This window comes from Anopheles funestus, chromosome X, assembly GCF_943734845.2.
Source record: "Anopheles funestus chromosome X, idAnoFuneDA-416_04, whole genome shotgun sequence".
NCBI classification, from domain to species: Eukaryota; Metazoa; Arthropoda; class Insecta; order Diptera; family Culicidae; genus Anopheles; species Anopheles funestus.
In genome coordinates, this window is record NC_064597.1 from 11,685,911 (window position 1) to 11,706,795 (window position 20,885).

A 20,885-nucleotide genomic window follows, 5' to 3' on the forward strand; every position below is an offset into this window, starting at 1 on the left:
CACACATACACATTTGCACAAGCTTCATTAATTAAACGAAATGATTAACGCGCGTTGGATGCGACTGTGTGTCGTTCTGGTTCTTCTTATCCGCGCTGAGTTTCTATCCATCGGATACAAGGAGCGCCAAAATACCTATTTCCGCTCCCTAAGACACTCCTCTCTCCGGGCTGTGGACAGTGAATGAGGGATAGTCGCGTCATCAACAACACGCAAACCCCGCAGGTTCGATCGGAACCAATTTCAATCAGCGTCGGTGACGAAGCAACAATAGCGCTGCAGCGGATGCCTGGTGTGCTACTCTTCAAGATTAAAATAATAAACACAGAAGAGAAAAAAACACAACAACATCGTATCATCTCTTCAGCCGGACGGAGTCGTAACACGATATCCTTTCCGCTATATGTGGATCTTCCAGGCGGTGTGCATGCCGGGTATCGAGTTTCACGTTGCGGCGGTGAAAGGTAAGTTTCAGAACTTCATTTATAGTTAACCAACAAGTACGCGCCAATTTTGCTGCTGTTCCCCAAAAACCCAAGAAGCGCAGATAGAGACCCCCTACACGGAGTATAACGCTTCGTCTAGGTCTTTATCCAGTTTAGCTGATGCAGTAGCCCGATATTGAGTAGCGAGATGTGTTGAAGTTTCGCACAGCAAACCTCACCATTACCTCTTGGAAGTCTTGGAAGGATGGTCGGAGTTGGGATAGGAGGAACTCCAGAAGTTCCTCCATAACTTCCCAAACATCGCGACTCTAATGGACGACTACTGAAGGTGGGCGTAAGGTGAGATATCTGGACATCCCTTAACGCCGTAACACCACTTATCAGGCACGGCTGCCTTCGTAGGCGGCCCTCTATCCAGTTTTTCTGACATCCTGAGACACACACCAAGCGATGGTAATTAAAGCACCACAGAGCGCTCCAAATGGGTGTCCAGTTACTGAGCAGCCGTTTCAAAGCGAAGTGTTGGAACCGGTTTCTGTATTGCTCTCAATGGTTTTATTCTCTAGTCGCAAGCAACTTCTTGACTACCAAACGAAAAGAAAAAAAATCCCCTTCCGGATATTTCATACTCCCCAAGATGGTTGCCATGTGATAGCAATTAAGGTGGTTACACGAAAAAAAAACAAAAGCTAACATATTAAAAGATTACAATTACGAAGAAAAAACAATATTTAATCGACACAAGACACTTAACCATTCCCCAACAAAACAACCGAGAAGGGGTGGAGGAGTTCGCCATTTTTTTTTTTGGTTTAGCTCCTCCAGAACGATTTGATTGATTATTTCTTCCCTTAAGTAATCTGACCCGAAAAATTTGACCAAGCCGGCCGCCAGGATAACCAAAAATATGAAAAAAAACTCAAAATGACGATATGACAGGTTCGTCGTCTGCAAGTGATCGAATTACACAATCTTTCTTCTCGAGCAAAAGTGATTTTGAAGCAAAAAAAAAAAATAGCAAGACACGAACCCTTAAATTCAAAATATAATAAACCAAACTTCCTTTCACCACCAATAAAAAAAACCCTTCTCTGTAGCAGTGTATAAATATATAAATAAAAATCCTGATTTTACCACTTTCCGAGGGTCAACATCCGCTTGGACCTATTCACCTCTGGCAGTAATATTGCTGACCTGACGCTACAGCTCATATATTAATAAGAGACACTAATTAACCAAACCGGACCCCCCTTTTTGCGACATAAAACACGGCATCAATCTTTTGCACAAGCGGATATTTTTGCGTGTGCGCGCACGTTGGTTTTATTGCAGGCGCTGACTTTTGTTTTGTTCGCCGCTTTATTGCATCAGCTGAGATCGATGGATAAACCATTCGGGCCGGTTTACGATCACCGTAGCAAACAAAACTGAAAACTGAGCGCTGTTAATAATGCACCTTTTAAGAGCCGCGGCGAAGTGCATTTTGTTCTGGGGGCGATGAGAACGCAAAAGCGCACACATTAAACTATCATTCCAGCCTTCCAGGGCACGATTTTTACAAAATGGTGGGGAAGCGAACAGTGGGCACAGTGAATGGAAATGGACGGAAAGTGATGCCGTTTGCGATAACAGCTTTCACACACAAAAACAATCATCTTAAGGTGGTTAAGCCTTTCCAATGCGCTCAAAAATGATTTAACTTTCAATGTTGTTTTTTTTTGTTTAATTTGGATTTTAATGATGTCCTGCCTCATGCCCACTGTGTCAGCACAATCATTACCATACCGAGGGTGAGTTCTCAATTTTTGGCGCATTATCACACAGCAACAAAAAAAAAAGCGCAAAAATAAAATCCGATTGCACACCGCGAGATGATGTGTTTTTTATTAATTTATAACTTTTACTCCATCCCCTTGTGATCACCCTCCAAAAAAAGGGGTTTGATTCGGTTTTACGATCCTCGCGAACAGCTTAAGGTGGGTTCAAAATTGCGCCAAACATGCCCAAAAATTCATTTAAAAAAAAACAACAGCAACAAGGGTTTTATGAGCCGTTCTTATAAAAAAACACGTCCGCATACACGAATGTCACTCGGCGCGCGGAAGGTCTTTACCACTATCTTAAGCCGTTAAGTGCAACCCCAAAGCACCCCCCCGGTAGGGTCGATGGCCCCAAATCGCGCTGCAAAACAATCAGCTGCGGCAGGGTATTAAAGTAGAGCTTGGCACGGTTGAAGAAGGCGAGGGACAAATGGTTGCCTTATGCTTTTTTAGAAGACGCGATGCCCAACTTGTCGAGCAAACGGAAAGAAGGCAAACATTTAAATCTTAAAACCTGCTCGAAAATTCTCTATCCTTCCTTTATGGCAAAATGTTCTGCTTGTTGCTCTCTCTCTCTCTCACCGCACTTCCCCGCAACCACCTTCCTAAAGCCCATCTTGGGCGTTTCTGGATTATTGCCAGGTCCGGGAAATACATTGTCCACCGGGACAAATTAAGATTGTTCCTCACAGCACACATTTACGACACACCAAAACTCTGAGTCGAGGGCTTTGGTTTTTTTGGGCTCTTGAGTTGTTACTGGTAAAAGACGCATAAAAAGCCAATATCACCGGATAGTGATATTCTGTCTTGAAGCTATGCAGAAATTATAACATTTTTCTTGTTCAATTTAATTAAAAAAAAAGATATAATACTAATAAATAACAACTTAAAAGCACAATATGATTAACAAACGTATAAAAAAACAAGAAAAAAAACAAAAAAATATCAAAATAAAAAAAACTGATTAATCAAAAGAAAAGAAAGTACAAATTGAACACAAAAAAAAACAAAAGAAAACAAAAGAAGACAATAAAGTGTAAAATGGATGAAGCAAAATTAAAAAGAATTAAAAAAATATATAAAACAACCCTCAATAAGGGATTGAATTTTTCCTCTCCCCATCAAATCAAATTGAAACAACAAATGAAAAATACAAACAGACAACATTCCAACCAAAAAACAATTTGCAAAGCTGCTAAATATTTAAAATTGGTTTAACATTTTGAAGATAGCAACCAGGTGCAAGGGGAGGGTGGGGGGGGGGGAACAAAAAGTTTACAAAACAACCACCACCATCACCTTTCTACCGCATTAGCATCCCTCTATATTTCAATCACTTTTTCACCACCCCTTCCACACACACATCCCTCGCTGTTCATTCACTCCTGTTTCCGGCGTACCCGGGTGTCGTTGCTAAGAGGTGCTAATCTATGCCATTAAGATGCTATCGGTGTGTTCAACCGTCATGCTGAAATTCGCTAGCCAACCACCAGTTCGCCCACAGATTTTGATCCGCAAAAGGTTAAGGCTTTGGACGACAGCCCGCTCCGTTGGCTCCGGAAGAACGGTCTCGATTCCGTGCGTGGAAAGCAATGCTGTGGCCATAATTTTTCCCCTCTCAATAACCCGGGCTTTAGGCAAAAAAAAACACTAATAACACGATGTTGTAAAGAAGAATCGCTTTCTTGTGCGCAGACACACACACACGCACATACGCATCAATATTCGATCGATTTGCGTGTCTGGAATTCGATCTTTGGTAAAAAGCGGGGGGAAAAACACATTCCCCCATCTTTTCAGCCAACGGGAAATGATGATTCCCTTGGTTGGGAGGGTTTTTTTTTGCTTTCTTTTACTTTTCCACACTACCAGAAATTGCTCTCCAAAAAGGAGGAGAATTTTACGCAGCAAAACAAAAAGGGGGAAAGAAATCGATCTAGACGGAGAACGCGGATGGAGCGTTTCGGTGAGAAAATGAAGAACTTAAACGCATCGGTAACAAAACACGGAAAAAAACAACAACTCACCGATCTATCATCATCTTCATCAACCATCCTCTCAAGCCAGGGAAGCCATTTGCACTGATTGAGAGCATGAGCGCGAGCAAGAGAGAGAGAGAGAGAGCGAAAAAAAACGGGAGAAACGATTCTCGCACAATAAGCGCCTTGGGGATCATAAAATAGCATAATTAAGTAATTTAATTTATACGACTGTGTGTGTGCGTGCATGTTAGCGTAGGTTTTTGAAGGTTGAGTTTTCCCAACCCATCCACAGTCACTTCCGTATCCCGTAGTCCTGAGAACTACAATTCACGGGTAAAAAAAACGTTATTTTTCCTCCGGGAACATAAGACGGGGAAAAATCACACAGAACACACACGTGTGAGCAAATGCGGAAAAGCACATCATTTCAGCTTCGTACTTCGTACAGAATTGCAGAAGAAAATTGCAAAACCAACCAAACTGCATTTAGTCCGTACCATCGTACCCACCCTGTGTTAGCGTGATTGCCCATTGTTTCCCTTTGGGGAATTGATTTTTATGTTTATTTGTCGTTAGATGGCGATGGATATTTTTTTTCTCCGTTTTATAGAAAAGGCCCAAAAGCCTGGAAGGTATTTTCACAAACTTGTGTATGAGTTTTTTAATAAGAAAAAAAAATATTCGCAATCCTCAACCCTTTTATATTCAAAAGCGACGTGAACGCCATTTTCTATTCAGAGGAAGAATTTATTTTAATATTTTTCTCTTTTGGTATTGAAACCGAGCCACATCGTTATCATGTTGGACGATGCCCCCAAGGGAACTCGCAAGCGGAGATAGAAGAGAAAGAAAAACAATCGACTCCAATCGAGCAGCAAGCGACGAACCCACCCTAATATGGAAACATGCGCTTCGTTGATGCATCGAAATTCCCTTCTTTTTTTGTTTCTTGCTAACGAACACAGGAACCAGCCATCCTGCCCCGAAGCTAAGAAGCCCATTCTCAACGTGGGTGGAACTCGCGTTTTATGGCGTTCGGCATTCCCCTCGGGAGAGGCATCAAGTCGCTTGATTCTGATTCTCCCCAAAAAGCGCGTGGGTAAAGGAAAGGGGCCGAAGGCTCATCATCTTTCGTCTGGAATCGCATCGTTCCTTAACAAACAGAAAAAAACACACACGGAAAACCCACAGGATGTTTCACATCTTGCCGCGACTGTTTGATGCGTGCGTGTGTGTGGTTATAAAGGCCTTGAGGATGGGACATAAAATTCAGCATCGCATCGATGAAAAAGATGAAACACAACAAGAGAAAAAATCACTTTCAGCACAAATTCACAGACACAAAGAATGAGAGAGAGAGAGAGAGAGAGAGAGAGAGAGAGAAAGAGAGAGAACAAAAGAAAAAAAAAACAAAAAAACCAACAGAGACTACACATTAATGCGGCCCAAAAGGATTCTAACGAGTGGGAAGATTTGTGCATTTTCAATGCGCCTAAACGCACCCAGCCAGGAGACGGGAGTGGGCAACCATGTTTGGCAATGTTTACCCTTCAGGGCCGTGTTGTCTGGGAATAAATCTCGACCCATGTACACCACCAATCGGCCACCGGCGGCAGACGATTTGACAAAACCGAAAAACTACAATGACACGTCAAGCGACGAACCGGTTTTGCTAAAAAAAAATCTTTTTCTTTTTTGGCGTTTCGTTCATCAACATTGAAACCTATTGTCCTGTTCCTTTCGTTTGGTTTTTTGGACCATTTCGTGTTTTTTTTCTATCCCTACACGAAGGCACGTGGATACAACGGCTCTAGCAGCAAGTTGCAAGTTTTTAAACTCTTCCGCACGATTTATCTTTCCCTTGTGGGCTTCCTTCATGGGGTTATGAACTAACTTTAAAGTTATATATTAAATAATAAATAGAACAAGACACTTTAGCTACTGTGGAACAGCAAAAAAAAAAAAGAAAAAAGTACAACGAATCGCGACAAGAAGCAGCAAATGCAGACCAAACAGCATCACACAGCATACCGGAGCATAACAATAGGACCGCAAGCAATGCAAGCGGAATAATTTATGCAAAACAAAGGCATCCCATCGGGGCAAAATGGTCTGCCAACAAAACTCCTCAAACGCTGGGGCTACCAAAACCACGAAAGGGCTCTCTCGATGACCATAATCGGACATTCTACCGGGCAAAAACCCCCGCATTACCTCCTGAAGCAAAAAAGGGAGTGAAGAATCATGCAGTTTGGTCCCTTTTTTGTGTTTTTGTTTTGTGTCTAAGACGCGATCCTGTCTTGTCCAGACGGCTTTTTGGTTCGTTTCCGACAGACGACAGGAACACGCTGGCCGGCGTTCGTTAAGTTTCCTTTTTGCCGTGCGTTTTTGTTTTTCCTTCTTTTTCAACTCCCTTTTGCGGGCTTAAATAATGATGAGTCTTCGAGGCGTGTGTTCGACAGAACGACAAGGGCCTTTTTCTGGGGAATGTACGATACAGTGTTTCTTAAAATTTATTTCCCGATTTAAACCGAACCTGAATATATTCCTCAGGATGGTTCTCAATTCGTTATTCTATTAATAACATTAGAAAAATTATTTAAATTTTCACAGTTGCATCCCTTCACACAGGACACTCATTCTGCATATGGACACCGAATTTGGACAGTTGTGCGTTTTGGCACGTGGCTCAACCCTAGCGCCAGCCTACGGTGACGCACGGCCGTACCACTTTACCGCGTAAGAGATAACAAATAACAAAGAAACCGCCTCCTTGAAGAGAAATGAAGCGAAGTACAAAACAAAACCATCTGTGAAGAAAAATTCATACAAAACCACTTGAACCACCACTCGACCAGTAATGCTACAGTTGGAAAGCTTGAAAAACTACAGCTGCGAATAGTGAGTGGGGAAAAAACAAAATAAAAATAGAAAATTTCAAAAAAAAGGATCAACCCCTGCAGCATCATTTACAGGGTTGACCAGCACGTTTTAAACTATTTAACAAATTTAACATTTTATTTATTTAACAAATGATGACATTTTATTTCTTTTGGGTCTCTATAAATATTCTTAAATTAAATTGTTTAAATAATTTCTTATTTATTTTTTAGTTTAAATATTTTTTTCACTTATTTTAAGTCTGCTTTAAGTCTTATTAAAAAAATATTTACAAAATGTTGTTCTAACAAAAAAAAACAAGCACAAAAAAGGGTTTGTTGAGGGAACTACAGTGGAGCGCCGATTATTCGGATACCTTTTATTCGGCTGTTGCATTATCCGTGCATCTCGGAAATGACAGTTCCAAAGGCGAATTGACATATTAACTGCAAACCGGTGATGACAAGAAATAAAAGCCTCAATAGGAAATGATACAATTTGCTCAAATTTGGCCAAAAAGAAAATAAATTTCTTTTGCAAAGTGTAAATAAGAAAATTAATATTTTGCTTTAGAAAAAAAAAGTCTAATCTATACACACTGAACACTAATATTAAAAATAAATAAATAGAAAATAAAATAAATAAAAAATAAAAAGAGTTGTGGCTATTATCCGTGATATTCGCGTATCCGGCAGGGGCCGAATCACGATGAGCACGGATAATCGGCGTTCCACTGTATTACGCTTCCGATCGGGCGTTGTAAACACGCTTAACTCGTCGAGCGTATGACGTAAACGTCTCAAGTCAACGGGCTCTAAGTGCTCTCGTGTCAAAAAGGATTCAGTTGCGTATAATAACGAAGAACACGTGGTTTAAACTTTCCCAAAGAATTTTGTATTTGAGAAAACCCGTGTTACTACACTAAAATGATTATTTTTTGAGAACTTTGTAAAAATATTGGATTGAAGTTTTTTTTCTAAAAATATACTTGAAACCTTGGGAGGTTTTAAGACGAGAAATATTCCCCTCCTAATGATGAGAAATATTTCCTACATTAATGTTTATATGTCATAAATATTGGCTTGTGTCGCAAATGCGTGTTTTTATCGCTTCCCTTAATGATTGTAGTGTTGTGTTTTTTTATTTTCTTCCACTTCTTGTAACCTGCTACAACCCCATCTTCACACAATTAAAATCAAATCCGTCTCCTTTTCTTCTCTCCTACCCTTACACCACCAACAGCTCCTGGGACGTGTGTTTCAGTCTTTACATTTTTTTTTTGCTTTAAAGTCGAATCCTCGACACATGAAATTTTACAACCAAATACCAAATTTTAGCATGGTGTTTTAAATATCGAAAATGAAACAAACATACAATAAAAAAAAAGCAAAAACACTTCTCCTAGCATGCCAATCCCCATTAGGGTGCAACAGCCATCATCGTCAACCGCAAAAAAAAACCGATCGAAAATCATAAACTACACCCATCATAATCATCGCTCGATAAGATGTCATTTGGGTGTATATCTACACCTACACACACGCACACCCCGTGCCCAATCGCCATTGCTAAACCTTTCCGATTATCTTTTTCACCCCCTGCCGAGATCCGGCATGAAGCGTTGAGGATACCACCACGGTTCGGAGAGTAAAATGTTTTCCGAATGTGTTGTCATCCTTGCCCGAATGGGGGGGAATTGGACATTTATTTGACCAACAATAAAAAAAAATCCCTAATAAAACAACCCCACGCACACACCGAGAGCCCGCCGTCATTATGATAAACGACGAATATTTATTTATGGATGGAAGCGAAGGATTGGTAAAAATGGAAAGGATTTTGGTTAACGGCAAACGGCTACAAAGTGACACCCACGCGCATGTACCAAGTCGGTCTGGGGCCGTACTTGTTGGAGACAAGACGCGAGCCGAAAGACAGCAGGAGAAATGGGGAATTTTTAAAGCTTTTTTTTGTTTTTGGCTTCATCTTATTCTTGATTATAAATTCTCAATAATAGCCTCCCCGCCGTGGTGGGGAGCACACGACGGGGCTACACGAAAATGTGTTTTTTATCTCACCTCAACAGAAGTAAATAATTTCACCAAGGAAGAAAAAAACAGAAGAAACAAATCCCCAATCCAAACCAATATTCCACACTTGGAGGTGTTTTATTTTTTTTTTATTTAAAAAATTCAACAAAAATATTTACCATTAACAAACATTTTTTTTACTTTTTCAAATGTTTTGCATACATTGTGCTGCAGAAAAAAAAGAGAAACAAAAAAGCCACGCGTCGTGTTTATGCCGGGTGCAATAAAAGTGCAATCAATCAGGTGAACCACACTGCAGTGAAAACCACACACCACCACCGGGGGTGTTTTGTGTTGTGTAGTAGAAAAACGAAGCAAATAAAAATGTTTGATTTACTTCCTTAGCCAATTTCCATTTTAGTTTTTTTTTTTGCTTTTATGTTTTTCGTACAGAACGCTCGAACCGATATGGTTCCCTCACCGATCGGGACCGGTTCAGATTCAACCTTTCGCGGCTTACGGGGTAAAGCAAACCCCACCACAACCGGCGTGCTGAACGGCAATGCGCGGCCTGTACCGGGCTGTGCTTACAGTTTCAGGGCTTTTAAAAGCTTGTTCATAAATAATTATATTCACGTCGGACCCGCGTCGAGCTAATTTGAATAATTTATCGACATCGGGTGTAGTGGGGCGCGTTGGAAGGGTTGGAGGGTGGAGAGTGGGGTGTTCCACCCGTTCTCGCTCATCTGCCGGATTTGTGGGCGCGCGCGCACTCAACAACAGTGTGTGCTGCACTTATCTTTATGTCTCGTTTTATATACATTTTTTCCTACTTTGTTTGTTATCTTCTTTCTTTCTCTCTCTCTCTCTTTCTCTTTTCTCTCGTTCTCTTTCTTGCTTTGAAAGTTCTATTCTTCTTCTTGCTTTCTTTGCCTTATTTGCATCCCCTTTTGCACACTACTTAACTCGTCTTTAGCGTTTCTTCTTGTACATTTATATTTATGTAGTTTTTGTGTCAGCTTTGTATGTTTGTTCTGCTTCGGCTTTCATTTCCCCCCCCAATTTTTATTTCCATGTATTATTACTTTGTTGCTTTTGTTTTGTATTTCTGTTCCTTTGCTTTATACAGTTTGTTTCGGTTGTTTTATTTCTTTTTTTTTTCGTTCTTCCTCTTCCTCTTCTTTTTTTTATCAAAACCACCCCCACCCAATAGTGATTTGCATAATGCCTGGCACGCTACACATCATCAGCATCACACCGCGAAACTAAAAACACCCAAAAAACCAATAATGCATTTCTTTTGCGTTTTGCAAACGCTTTATCTCATTCTTTAACGTTCTTGTGTTGTGACTTGTGGTTCGCGTTTTCTTCTTTGTGTATGGTTGGTTTTCATGTTTGGTTTTATGGTGTTGTATCATTTCCATTAATTTTTTTTATTATAACACAAATTGCAAACATCCGCACTTTCAATCACTTAACAGTGTTTTCGCCGTTTTTTTTTGTTGTTGTTGCTGTTCTTAAGTTTGCTTTTGGGGGATTTTTTTTATCATATTTTTCTTTTCTTTTCTTTTCTTTAAGGATGTTTAATTGTTTAGTATTTTTCCATTTGTTCTACCCACGGCCTGTATGGCTTTTTGTCCACTTTATTAAACTGTTTTTTTTTTTGTTGCTGCTACTTTTATGACCCCCGCGCACGTTCTGCTTGTTTTCTGCCTTTCTATCGCTGTTTCGTACGCGCTTCCCATCTTTCCTAATTGAATGTGACTGCTAACTCCAACCCTTTTGCCACTTTCATAACCTTACACCACCCACCCTGCCCCGCCTAAGCAGCGTTAGCTCATTTTTATCAATTTACTTTTGTTTTGTGTGTGTTCGCGAGTTTGCTCCAATGCAACCGTATCTTCATCGTTACGTCTCATCGCTAGCGATACAAAAGGATTTTAACAACCTACTGCTTTCCCTTTCCCGTTTCCTATATCACCCACCAATCCTTACCCGACTAGCAACACACTTTTGTGTGTTGTGGGTATTAGAAGGGTAGAAGCTGGGGAATGCTCCCAAGTGTCAATATTCCTCCTTCTCCCCCTCTTCACACACACACACAAAACTACACACATGTATGCACCCTGTTGGCCACCGTTCACCCAATTCACCTTTCACCACCATTTGCAGCTAATACTACGTGATCGCGAAAAGGCGCGACACAATATCTGATTGTCTCAACATACGCTTTGCGCGCGTTTTGTTTTGGGGCCACCCGTTTGTTGCTCGTCTGTGTTTTTTCCGAACACAGCAAGTGACAGAGCGCACCAGCAGAAAGGGCCGGGATAGTAATACGGGGATAAACACATGAAATAAAATAAACTGCAGCGAAACGCTAACGAACCGAGGGGTTGAAGTGAAAAGCGAGAGAGAAGAAGAAAAAAAAACAAACAAATATGCATTGACATATAGGACCCATCTCCCCACCCTCCCTCCTCCCCATATGGTTGGGGATGAGAATTGCAGCTCCGTTGTTCACACATACACACAGTGGAGACATGGTTGCGGCCAACAGAATTTATTGCCATTATCGTCCAAGTGTTATGGTTATGACCGTTGTTCGGCCATTATTATTTGGCGGGCCTCAGAACGCGCGCGTTCGCGATTTATGGCACGTTTCATGGTTTCGGTAATGCTAACGAGCGGGGTTGTGTGCGGGTTGTGTACATTGAAGAAAAGGAAGAACCAAAAGAAAAAAAAGATAAAAAAAACCGGGACACCAATTCATGCCCCGAGACACTACGGTGGATGATGACAATTTTACTTCGTGGTGTAACGAAGTAACGCATCCAGACTGAAGATTGTAGGGGCGAAGGAAAAAGAAAAGGATATGAAACAAGCTCGTCTACTGGGTAAATAATGATACAACACAAAATTTAGTTAAAAGAAAAATAAAATAACATTTTTTTTATAACCAACCATAAAAGGAAGGATTTAAGCCACAATAACAGGTTTTGATCGTCCCAACACCGCACGGTTGATAATGTTCGTATCGTTAACCTTTTCCGAATTGTATGGATTGTTTTCTTTTCTTCTTGTAAGTTGATTTATTACCCTTTAATTAGCAAAATTAACAATCCCAAAATGGCCGGCACTGTAGGCGACATCCCACGCAAATATGGCGTGCGTTACGGTACGTTATACTTCGCCGAAGATAACCTTAAGCGCCATCATGGTATGCGAGGATGGTTGTTTTTTTTTTTGCAAATATGTGACACCACAAGTTTAATAACTTCCCTGCCCGGTTCTATACTTACTTGCAGTAAGATGCACCATTCGGGCGGCTAACGCACGTGCCGCCATGTTTGCACGGTGACGGTGAGCACGACAGGAAACCTGTAACGATCAAGCAGAAAAAAAAATAGCATCAATATAACGTTGGTGAATCATCCAAATAAATATATATGTAGATTTCTTTTTTTATTTATTTCGGCATAACTAAAGAACGACACTAAAAGATAGTTTCACAAAATGATACATGAGAAGGGAGAGACAGAGAGAGAAAAAAAAATAAATAAAGCTCTTCACAGCTCACACAGACTAAACCTTCTTCGCTGCCCCGGATGTAGTTTTTGTCGCGACACTCTATTTGACACTCGGGTGCAACTGCCCGGCCGCGGGCATGGTTCAATTTGCCAAAACCCTCCCTTCCCTGCCCACTTCCTCCTGCTCATCCCTTCCCCGCTGTACCGGATGGTTAGTATTAGCTTACCGTCAATTGGACCTTTTTGAAGGATGGAAGCTTTGTGTTGGGGGAAAGAAGGGTAAGTGGGTGCTGTCAACGGATTCTCGGTATGGTTGTTGTTCGGGAGCACGCGTGCTATCACACTCTAGGAGCGAACTCGATTTTTTATGCTGACGGAGAAACGTTACAGCAAAACGTGACACAGGGTGGTACAAAACGGTTAACTGAAGCAATGACATAATTTAGCTCAGTGATCACTTAATCTTCATCTGGTAAGATCTCCCAACACTTGATTCTTCATTGAGTTGATGCTGGTGGCAGTGCTCGGCAATGTACGATTTTGTCGTACGACAAAATTATTCAAAATTGTTCTTAGTCGTACGACTGAGCACCAATACAGCCGTTGCAACGAAATTTTAGTCCTAAGTCACCAATTTTTGACTCGGAGTCACCTATTTTTGACAGCCCTCAACAAATTTTGTCTGTAAAGCATCAATTTTGGCCAGTGCGCACCATTGTTTGACTATAACGCACCAATTCTTGACTGTAAGTCATTAAATTTTGACACATGACAACCAGTTTGCTTCATTATTTGGTTTATAGTTAGCGTGTTGAATGCTTGAAAACAAGAATCATGATGAAGCATGTATGATTGAACGAGAAAAACAGAACAGAAAATTGTTTATTTTTAAGATAATTATTTGATTAATTTTAACGCAATTTCACTGTTATAAATCAACAGTCCTTAATTCTCGGGTAAAACAGTGAATTGGTCTTGTTTTTATTTCGTGTCAAAAATAGATGCATAAGGAATAAAAATATGTGACTTAGAGACAAAAAATGGTGCGTTATAGTCAAAAATTGATGCTTTATAGACAAAATTTGATGAGCGCTGTCAAAAATTCGTGACTTACGGTCAAAATTTGGTGGCAACGGCTGTGAACTCCAAACCTAATCAAAATGAATACAAATAAATTGAGTTCTTAATTTAAAATCATTTGTTCTACGTTGTTTGACAAATTTAAGGGTTTAATTGTAAGTTTCTAACAGAACAGTACACATCCTTCAGGATGATACAACTAGCCTTGGTAGATGCCTTCTTTAATGAATGAGCTTTCCTTACTTAAGCCATCATACAACTCACTTGAAAATTTACCAACAAAAGCTTTATCTATCTTACTATCGAATTACTATCGAAACATGGCATGAGACAAATTTGTTAGAACTAAATTTTGATTTCCTTTTTATAATAGCTTTCCAAATAATGCAGATCTAATTATTATAAAATAAATAAAATATTTGGCTAAAGTCTGAAACACGACCCCCCCCACTCACGGGCACTCATTTGAGTGACTTTGTTTCGTGCAGGGTGGTACGAAATCGGTTGCGTGTTTTTTAATTATGTTTCGAGACACAGACACCTGAGGGCATGGCCGTCGAAGAAGAAAATGTAGCAATTGGTGCCATCTATCGACCACAGGTCAAAGATTGGCGATCCGTTGGAGCTTTCGCGAATAGCTCCGGCCACAGACATGGTAGCGATTAGTGGTGCATGGACGAAATGTAGCCACAAGTGCCATCTAGCCATGGCCAGAAGAAAGTTTGGCGATATCTTGGATACCGGCGGAGCTATGGGGCAAAGTTGGGCCAAAAATGAGGAAAATTTTACGGTTTCACAAACAGCGTATGGAACTTGGTTCCTCGATGAATAAATCACTTTTCACTATGCGAAAACCTCCTTACAATTTAATAGTAATTGTAAAAAAAATCAAATTCAGGCATCATTGCATAGTCTCCGAACCACCCTGTACGAAAATTTGACACGCAGATGAGTGACCGTGAGTGGGGGGGGTCGTGTTTCAGACTTTAGCCAAATATTTACTACACAAAATTTAAAAAAAAATTAGTTCTTCATGTCAACCACCCTGTAGTTTAAAGCAAATATATAAAAGTCTCAATCATCCTAAGAAAAATCCAACTTCTCCATAACGTTTGAAACTGATCGGTGTGCATTTTTGTTTCTCTCCACTTTTTTCTCTACAATTTATTATCAATCATGCACTGACAGCACGTTCCAGCATGAGCCCTCCCCCCGTCCCATCCAACCAGGCTCATTGGAATTGATTCCACAACATAAGCCCTTCCTCTTCCAACCACCAAATAAGGGGTAGAAATAGATCAGCGTGTGTGTGTGTGTGTTGTACCATTTTTGCGGGCGAATCAAACAGATTAAAAGAACGCGGAGCGTGTGGTGGATATAGGCGGTAGCGTTGGGTAAGCGGTAACAAAATATGCTGACAGTGCCATATCATTTGACTGCTGTCAACCTCCACTGATAGATCCATGACACACACACGCACACACACACACAAAGAGGCCGGTAGGTGTTGCGGGGGGTTGCGCTGACGCGAGATTCTAAATAATTGGCCAGTATTCGAACAGGCGGCGTGTGTTTGGTGGTGGGGTCAGCGCGCGTGCCGAGCTCCGGGAATTATGCGACACTCGACGCGGTTTTGCGAAGTGTGTCCGCCTGTTGCTGCGGTGCTGATGGGAGGCTTTAGGGTAAAGGGGGGCTTGGTTTCCGTTTGCAAGCGATCGTCGATTACAAATTGGCTCGGGTGCGGATTTTATTCCAAACTCACCCTTCCTTTATACGGACGGTATACACCCAGCACCCGAGTTGCAACAGTTGGAGCAAATTTGACGCAGTTTGTTTTTGTTGCAACCGAACTTTTACACTAGAGAACTCTCATCACCGGATCGAAGCAAGTAAAGATGAAGCCTCGCACGGAAGCTGCTTCCTTTTCAATCTCCACCAAACCATGGGAAACAAACATGGGCAATAGAAATTAATATGTTTCACACACAACCAAAAAAAAAGGTTCAAACAAACACACCAAAATTACATTCCTTCACGCGCCCTGTCGAGACGAACCCTGTACGACAAAAACAGACGGAAATTGTCGCACTATAACGTCTTCTATGCACCATTGACGGTGACGGCACGGTGGGTTACGATTAACTGGTTGGTTTAATTTATGTTTTAAAGTGTCTCCCACACTGCTACTGTAGTTTTTTTCTTTGGTTTTGTTTTTATTCTTTCACGCTCGATTATGTTCATTTACAGATTTTTCTTCATTTTCTTTTTTATTTTTTTTTTTAGTTTTTTTTTTGTAAATTTGTGTTCGTATGTATGTGTGTGAAAAGCAAAACAAAAATATACAAATAAAAACATGCAACATAATTCGACTTAACGTGCAAGAGATGTCAACAAGCAAAATCACACCCAAAAGCCGGGACACGATAATTATCGTTCCCGGGGCAATTGCTTATCGGTTTCCCTTCTTTTTTCTGTTTCACTTCTCTTCTAGCGGGGGTTAGCTGTACACGCCGAAAGAAAAATCCTTTTCCGAAACGAACGAATGCCGCACATCTTACTCCCAACCCCCCTCTATCGGAGGCGATCGGTAATTACATGGGAAAATCCTGGTCATGGCACCAAAAAAAAAACAACCAAAGACAGATGACTTTTTTACGCTCTTTTTTGTTTTGGATTGTTTTTTTTTTCATTTTCTTTTCATGTCTTCATGCCGACACATCACATCAAAGAGACCATTTTCCCAAGGACCGACTCGCTCCCCTTCCTTCTTCCCCGCCACCACCCTTCAACCCTGAATGCAGGCAACGCATTACGCACAGTCGGAAAAATTCTCCGCGTTTCGGTGTTTTATTTTCGGCGTTATAAACCACCGCGCGCTCGAATTGAGGGGTAAAGCAGGGTAGCAGCAGCGCATCTTACGAATGCACCAACGCATTCGCGCTCCATCATACGCTGATGATGCATCGCAATCGGCGTGGCAGCAGCAATTGTAGCTGGCCTCGGTACGTATATACATCCAAACGGGAACATTGATCCGAAGGGCGTACGTATGAAGACGCGGGGAGGAGGGCGGGAGGGAGAAAGGGAATTAAAGTAACAAAAAATATAAAAGTGTGATGTGTATGTGTGTTGGTTACGGGATACCGGGGCGCGACAGTACTGTAACCGGAGTCTCTTGCTCGTTAACAAGTGTGCTCGCACAGGGTGTATTAGCCTTTTTCGTGTGAGATTTTATGTTTTGCTTCTCTTTTTTTTACGTCCAACTCAAAACCAAGACCGATTGATCGGTCGCAGGTGGTGTGTAAGCGGGTCGCTACTGGCTACAACATAGTTGCCGTTGTATACAACCATTACCAGTTGCTGCGAAGGGGAAGCGAAGGGGAACAAAACTTCATGCTACAATTGTAAACAGATGTGTGTTACGGGGTTTGTCATTCGATCATCACCAGACACAACGCTAAAGCGTACAATGTGAGAATAACATAGATGCTATAACATCCATCTGGACTAACTACTAAAGCTATCGTCAAATATTTTGTAACAATTCATTTAAAGAATAAAAATTCTAGATAAAACCATTAAAATCGAATATAAAACGTTTGGTGCCGTGACCAGGATACGATGCATTCCTGACCGTTTGAGCAATAGTTTGTGTCAAATAAAAATTAAAACAAATGAAAGATCGGTTAACCTTTGACCAGATACACAAATAAAACATAACCTCATTCAGCAATAAGGACGAACGGGACATTCCGTTGATAAAATTCCCCATATACCCCATGCGCCGTAATACGCATTAATATTCGTGGAATAAACTCGCACTCGTTCGCATTTGACTGTTGCTCTCTCTCTCTCTCGCTTTCCTTTATGCTTGCACATGACGCTTTTAGGCTTGCCATGGTTGCGTATATGCGCGTGTGTGAGTGACTTTCGATGACTCGACTACGAAAGCAGCTTCAAGCCCAGCTACCACCTAACGGATCGAGAGCGGGACAGCAAATATTTCGTTCTTTCGCTCTTGCTCTACCGTCCGATATCTTGCCTTTTGCCTTAATAGCAACGGTCGAAAACACGTCGGAAAAGGGAAACGAAAGAACGCATTTTGTTGCAGATTCATTTCGTTGGACGCGTTTCTATGGAATCCTAACTAATTCATTCAGTTTGCATCTTAAGCTATGGAAAATTCTAGAATTTTCAGGCACATGTTGAGTTGAAAATTTGTTTTTTCGTCCAAACAATTTCGTCCTTTGCCGTTTCCTGCGTTTGTGTTTGCAACATCACACACACACAAACAAAATCGTACGGTGGGACATATTAAATCCTGTGTGTACATGTATGTTTCGGCATTGTACTTCCCAGCAGGAGCCATCCCCGTCCACTGTACACTGTTGTGGTGCTGCGTATGAAATTATGTTGCTTGCACGGTGGCACGTACAGGAGAGAGGCACAAAAACCAGCAGGCATATACGATCTCGGTTGGTGTATTATTTTTTTTTATGCTTTCGTTTCCTCCATTCGTGTTGCCGTATTTAAAAAGCTGCACTTCCATTCGATCCATGCGCCGCTGCGGTGGCCCGAAGAAAAAGGGGGCGGAAACAGGGAAACGAAACGACAGAACAGCATAACGGCGGCCCAACACGGAGACATATGGGGCACAATGTCGGCAAAGGGGAAGCTGAGAGCCCGAAACACGACGGCGAACGAACAGCTGAAAACAAACTCGTGGGAAAATGTCTCTCCGCCACTTGTTGGCATCAATCTGGATGAAATTAACGGTTGCGGGAACGCGGACCGAAGCAGGACGAAACACACCACAAGATGCGTACGCTAGAGAGAGAGAGAAAGAACACGAGAGAAAGAGAGCGAGAAGGAAAGCAGAGAGACATTTCCAACGGACGCTAGATGGCGCGAACAGAGCAACAGTGGTGGTGGAGGAAAAGAAATGGTAAACCGAGCAACAAAGAGCGCAACAACGGCGGCAAACCGGAGCTTACGCAAAAGTGAGTAAAAATAAAACCGATCACGCCGGAAGACTCACACACACATACACACTCACACACAGTGCACACATGCATGCAACCAGAAGGGTAAGAGCAGGCGAATGGACAAAACAAAGCAGAATTGGAGAAGAGAAGGAGAGAAAAAAAAGCCAACCCCTGACTGACTGGCATCACCCATTACACGTTGCCGTGTTCCCGCAGGCGTAATCGAGCCTAAAGAATGAAATGATCGAACGGTTGTGGCTAATGCAATGGCAGACGGAATGGTTGCGGAACGAGGGGCGGAAATAGGGAAGGCACGTCAGCCACACCGCGGACAGCAGAGCACACGAACGAGTAGGTACAGGACGTCGTGAAAACACATCCAAGACCCACACACTCACACACACACATACTAAAGCAGGAAATAATAATACCGACTGGGTCTTAACTTTGCCCCGATCGAACAACCAGAAGGGAAAGTGTACGGTGGATGATACACAAACACGCACACACACGCACCCAAAACACATCCAGAGGCAGAGAGCCTACGATTGCTACACGCAATATGAGCAATGTGGGGTAAGTGTGTTGCGAAGGTTGCCCCCTTAGTATTGGTACTGGAGTAACTCGAAACCAAACGGGAAGAAACGAGAAAGAGCAAGAATTGAGCAACCCGGTAAGGGTGAGCCCAGGGGGATGTAGACGAAAAAATTGGGAGAAGAAGAAAAAAAAACATCCGTTAAGGACACTCTGCCAAGGGTCCGGATGTCGAACTGTTTGCTGGATGAGCGGCGGGGTCTGGATGAGTAGGAACAACAGCAGGAGCGGGAACACTTCATTGAGTCGGGGGAAAATTTTAGAATGGAATGTGCCACCGGGGTTTAACAAAATCATTCTGTCTTGCGCAGCCGTGCACTGGCAATTGGCAGATAGTGGATGTACCCCTTGGCAGAGGCAATCGTTGGAAGGATCTTGGGCATGTACAGCACGAGAAATTCCCATCCATCTCAAACTCAATGATGGTGTGCGTGCAGTTAAGCTCTGGTCTCTGGTGGTACGCTCTGGAGGAAAAAAAAAGATCATGTCTCGAGAGTTTTAATGGATGAGGAGGTCGTACATCTGGACATTAATTTTTCCAACATTAACATCAGGAGAAAAAAAGACAAGACATACAGAACACACCCCAGCTAGAGCGTGTGTTATCTATGCGCACTGTTTTTGTGTGTCTGTGGAGAGGGATCTCCTCATTATGTTACCGCAGAACGTCAACATACGCGAAGATTTCCGGAGGTTCCTATACGAGAGCCTTTATTTCTTGTTCTTGAGAAATGTATAACCTTAAACCCATTCAAGAGCAAGTGGTCGTATATATATATGGGCACACGGCACTCGTATTCTTGGTTAGGCTCCGGCACACGTGTGTGAATAACCTCATAAATAACTTTCTCGAAACCAACGGTGACACACGGTTTGGTGGTGGCATGCCAGAATAATGAGGAAACATGTTTGTTGCCGCTCTAGAACCTCCAGCGCATTCGGGACACTGCCTAGTGCTGCATCCGGTGAAGTTTTTGTTTTTGTCAACCATCGTCTTCCCGACCTCGACCAGAAGAAGAATACAGCAGCAAAAGCAGAAGAGGCAGAGAAAACAGAATGAGAGAGAGAGAGAGAGAGAGAGAGAGAAAGAGAGAGAGAAAGAGAAAACGCAAAGGGTCGAAACTAAGGGACGGTGAATTACCGTTAGCAACTGCCACTAGTACTCGAGTACATCCGAAGTACCAGTAGCCCTCATCTTCGGGCACTGTCATTACCCAATTTGGTTTGGTGTGAATGCGACCACTGTGCGCGCACTGTTACAGCATTCTGTACGATCAGCACTCAAATTGTTGGGCTTTCCTCGTCTTGGTAGCACATTCATCGGAATGTGCTGCTACCGACCAAAAACCCCCAAAAAACCCATGCTCTAGTTATGAGTCTCGAAACTAAACACTCGATCCGCATGCCCGGATCTATTCCGTGGCAAGGGTAAATTGTGGTCTATTGAGGAGCTTCCTCCAGCAGTATTTCTCAAACACGAAAACCGGGCGCGGAGCGGGAATGATGCACGATTTGCTTTCTAAAATATGTCGATCGAA

The 20,885-nt window shown here is 42.1% G+C and overlaps 1 protein-coding gene and 1 long non-coding RNA gene across 5 annotated transcripts in view; both read right to left on the minus strand.

Annotated features, from left to right (window-relative positions):
- LOC125774699 (uncharacterized) overlaps window positions 1-20,885 on the minus strand; it is a 239,462-nt gene that overhangs the window by 138,002 nt on the left and 80,575 nt on the right. The gene's annotated exons all lie outside the window — the stretch shown is intronic.
- Window positions 1-20,885, minus strand: part of LOC125767346 (neurogenic locus Notch protein) — a 78,731-nt gene that overhangs the window by 32,401 nt on the left and 25,445 nt on the right. For all 4 annotated transcript variants that reach the window (XM_049433963.1, XM_049434108.1, XM_049434030.1 and 1 more), the window contains one exon: window positions 12,461-12,539. In XM_049433963.1, the coding sequence (XP_049289920.1) occupies window positions 12,461-12,539 (79 nt within the window). The remainder of the gene's footprint in view (window positions 1-12,460; window positions 12,540-20,885) is intronic.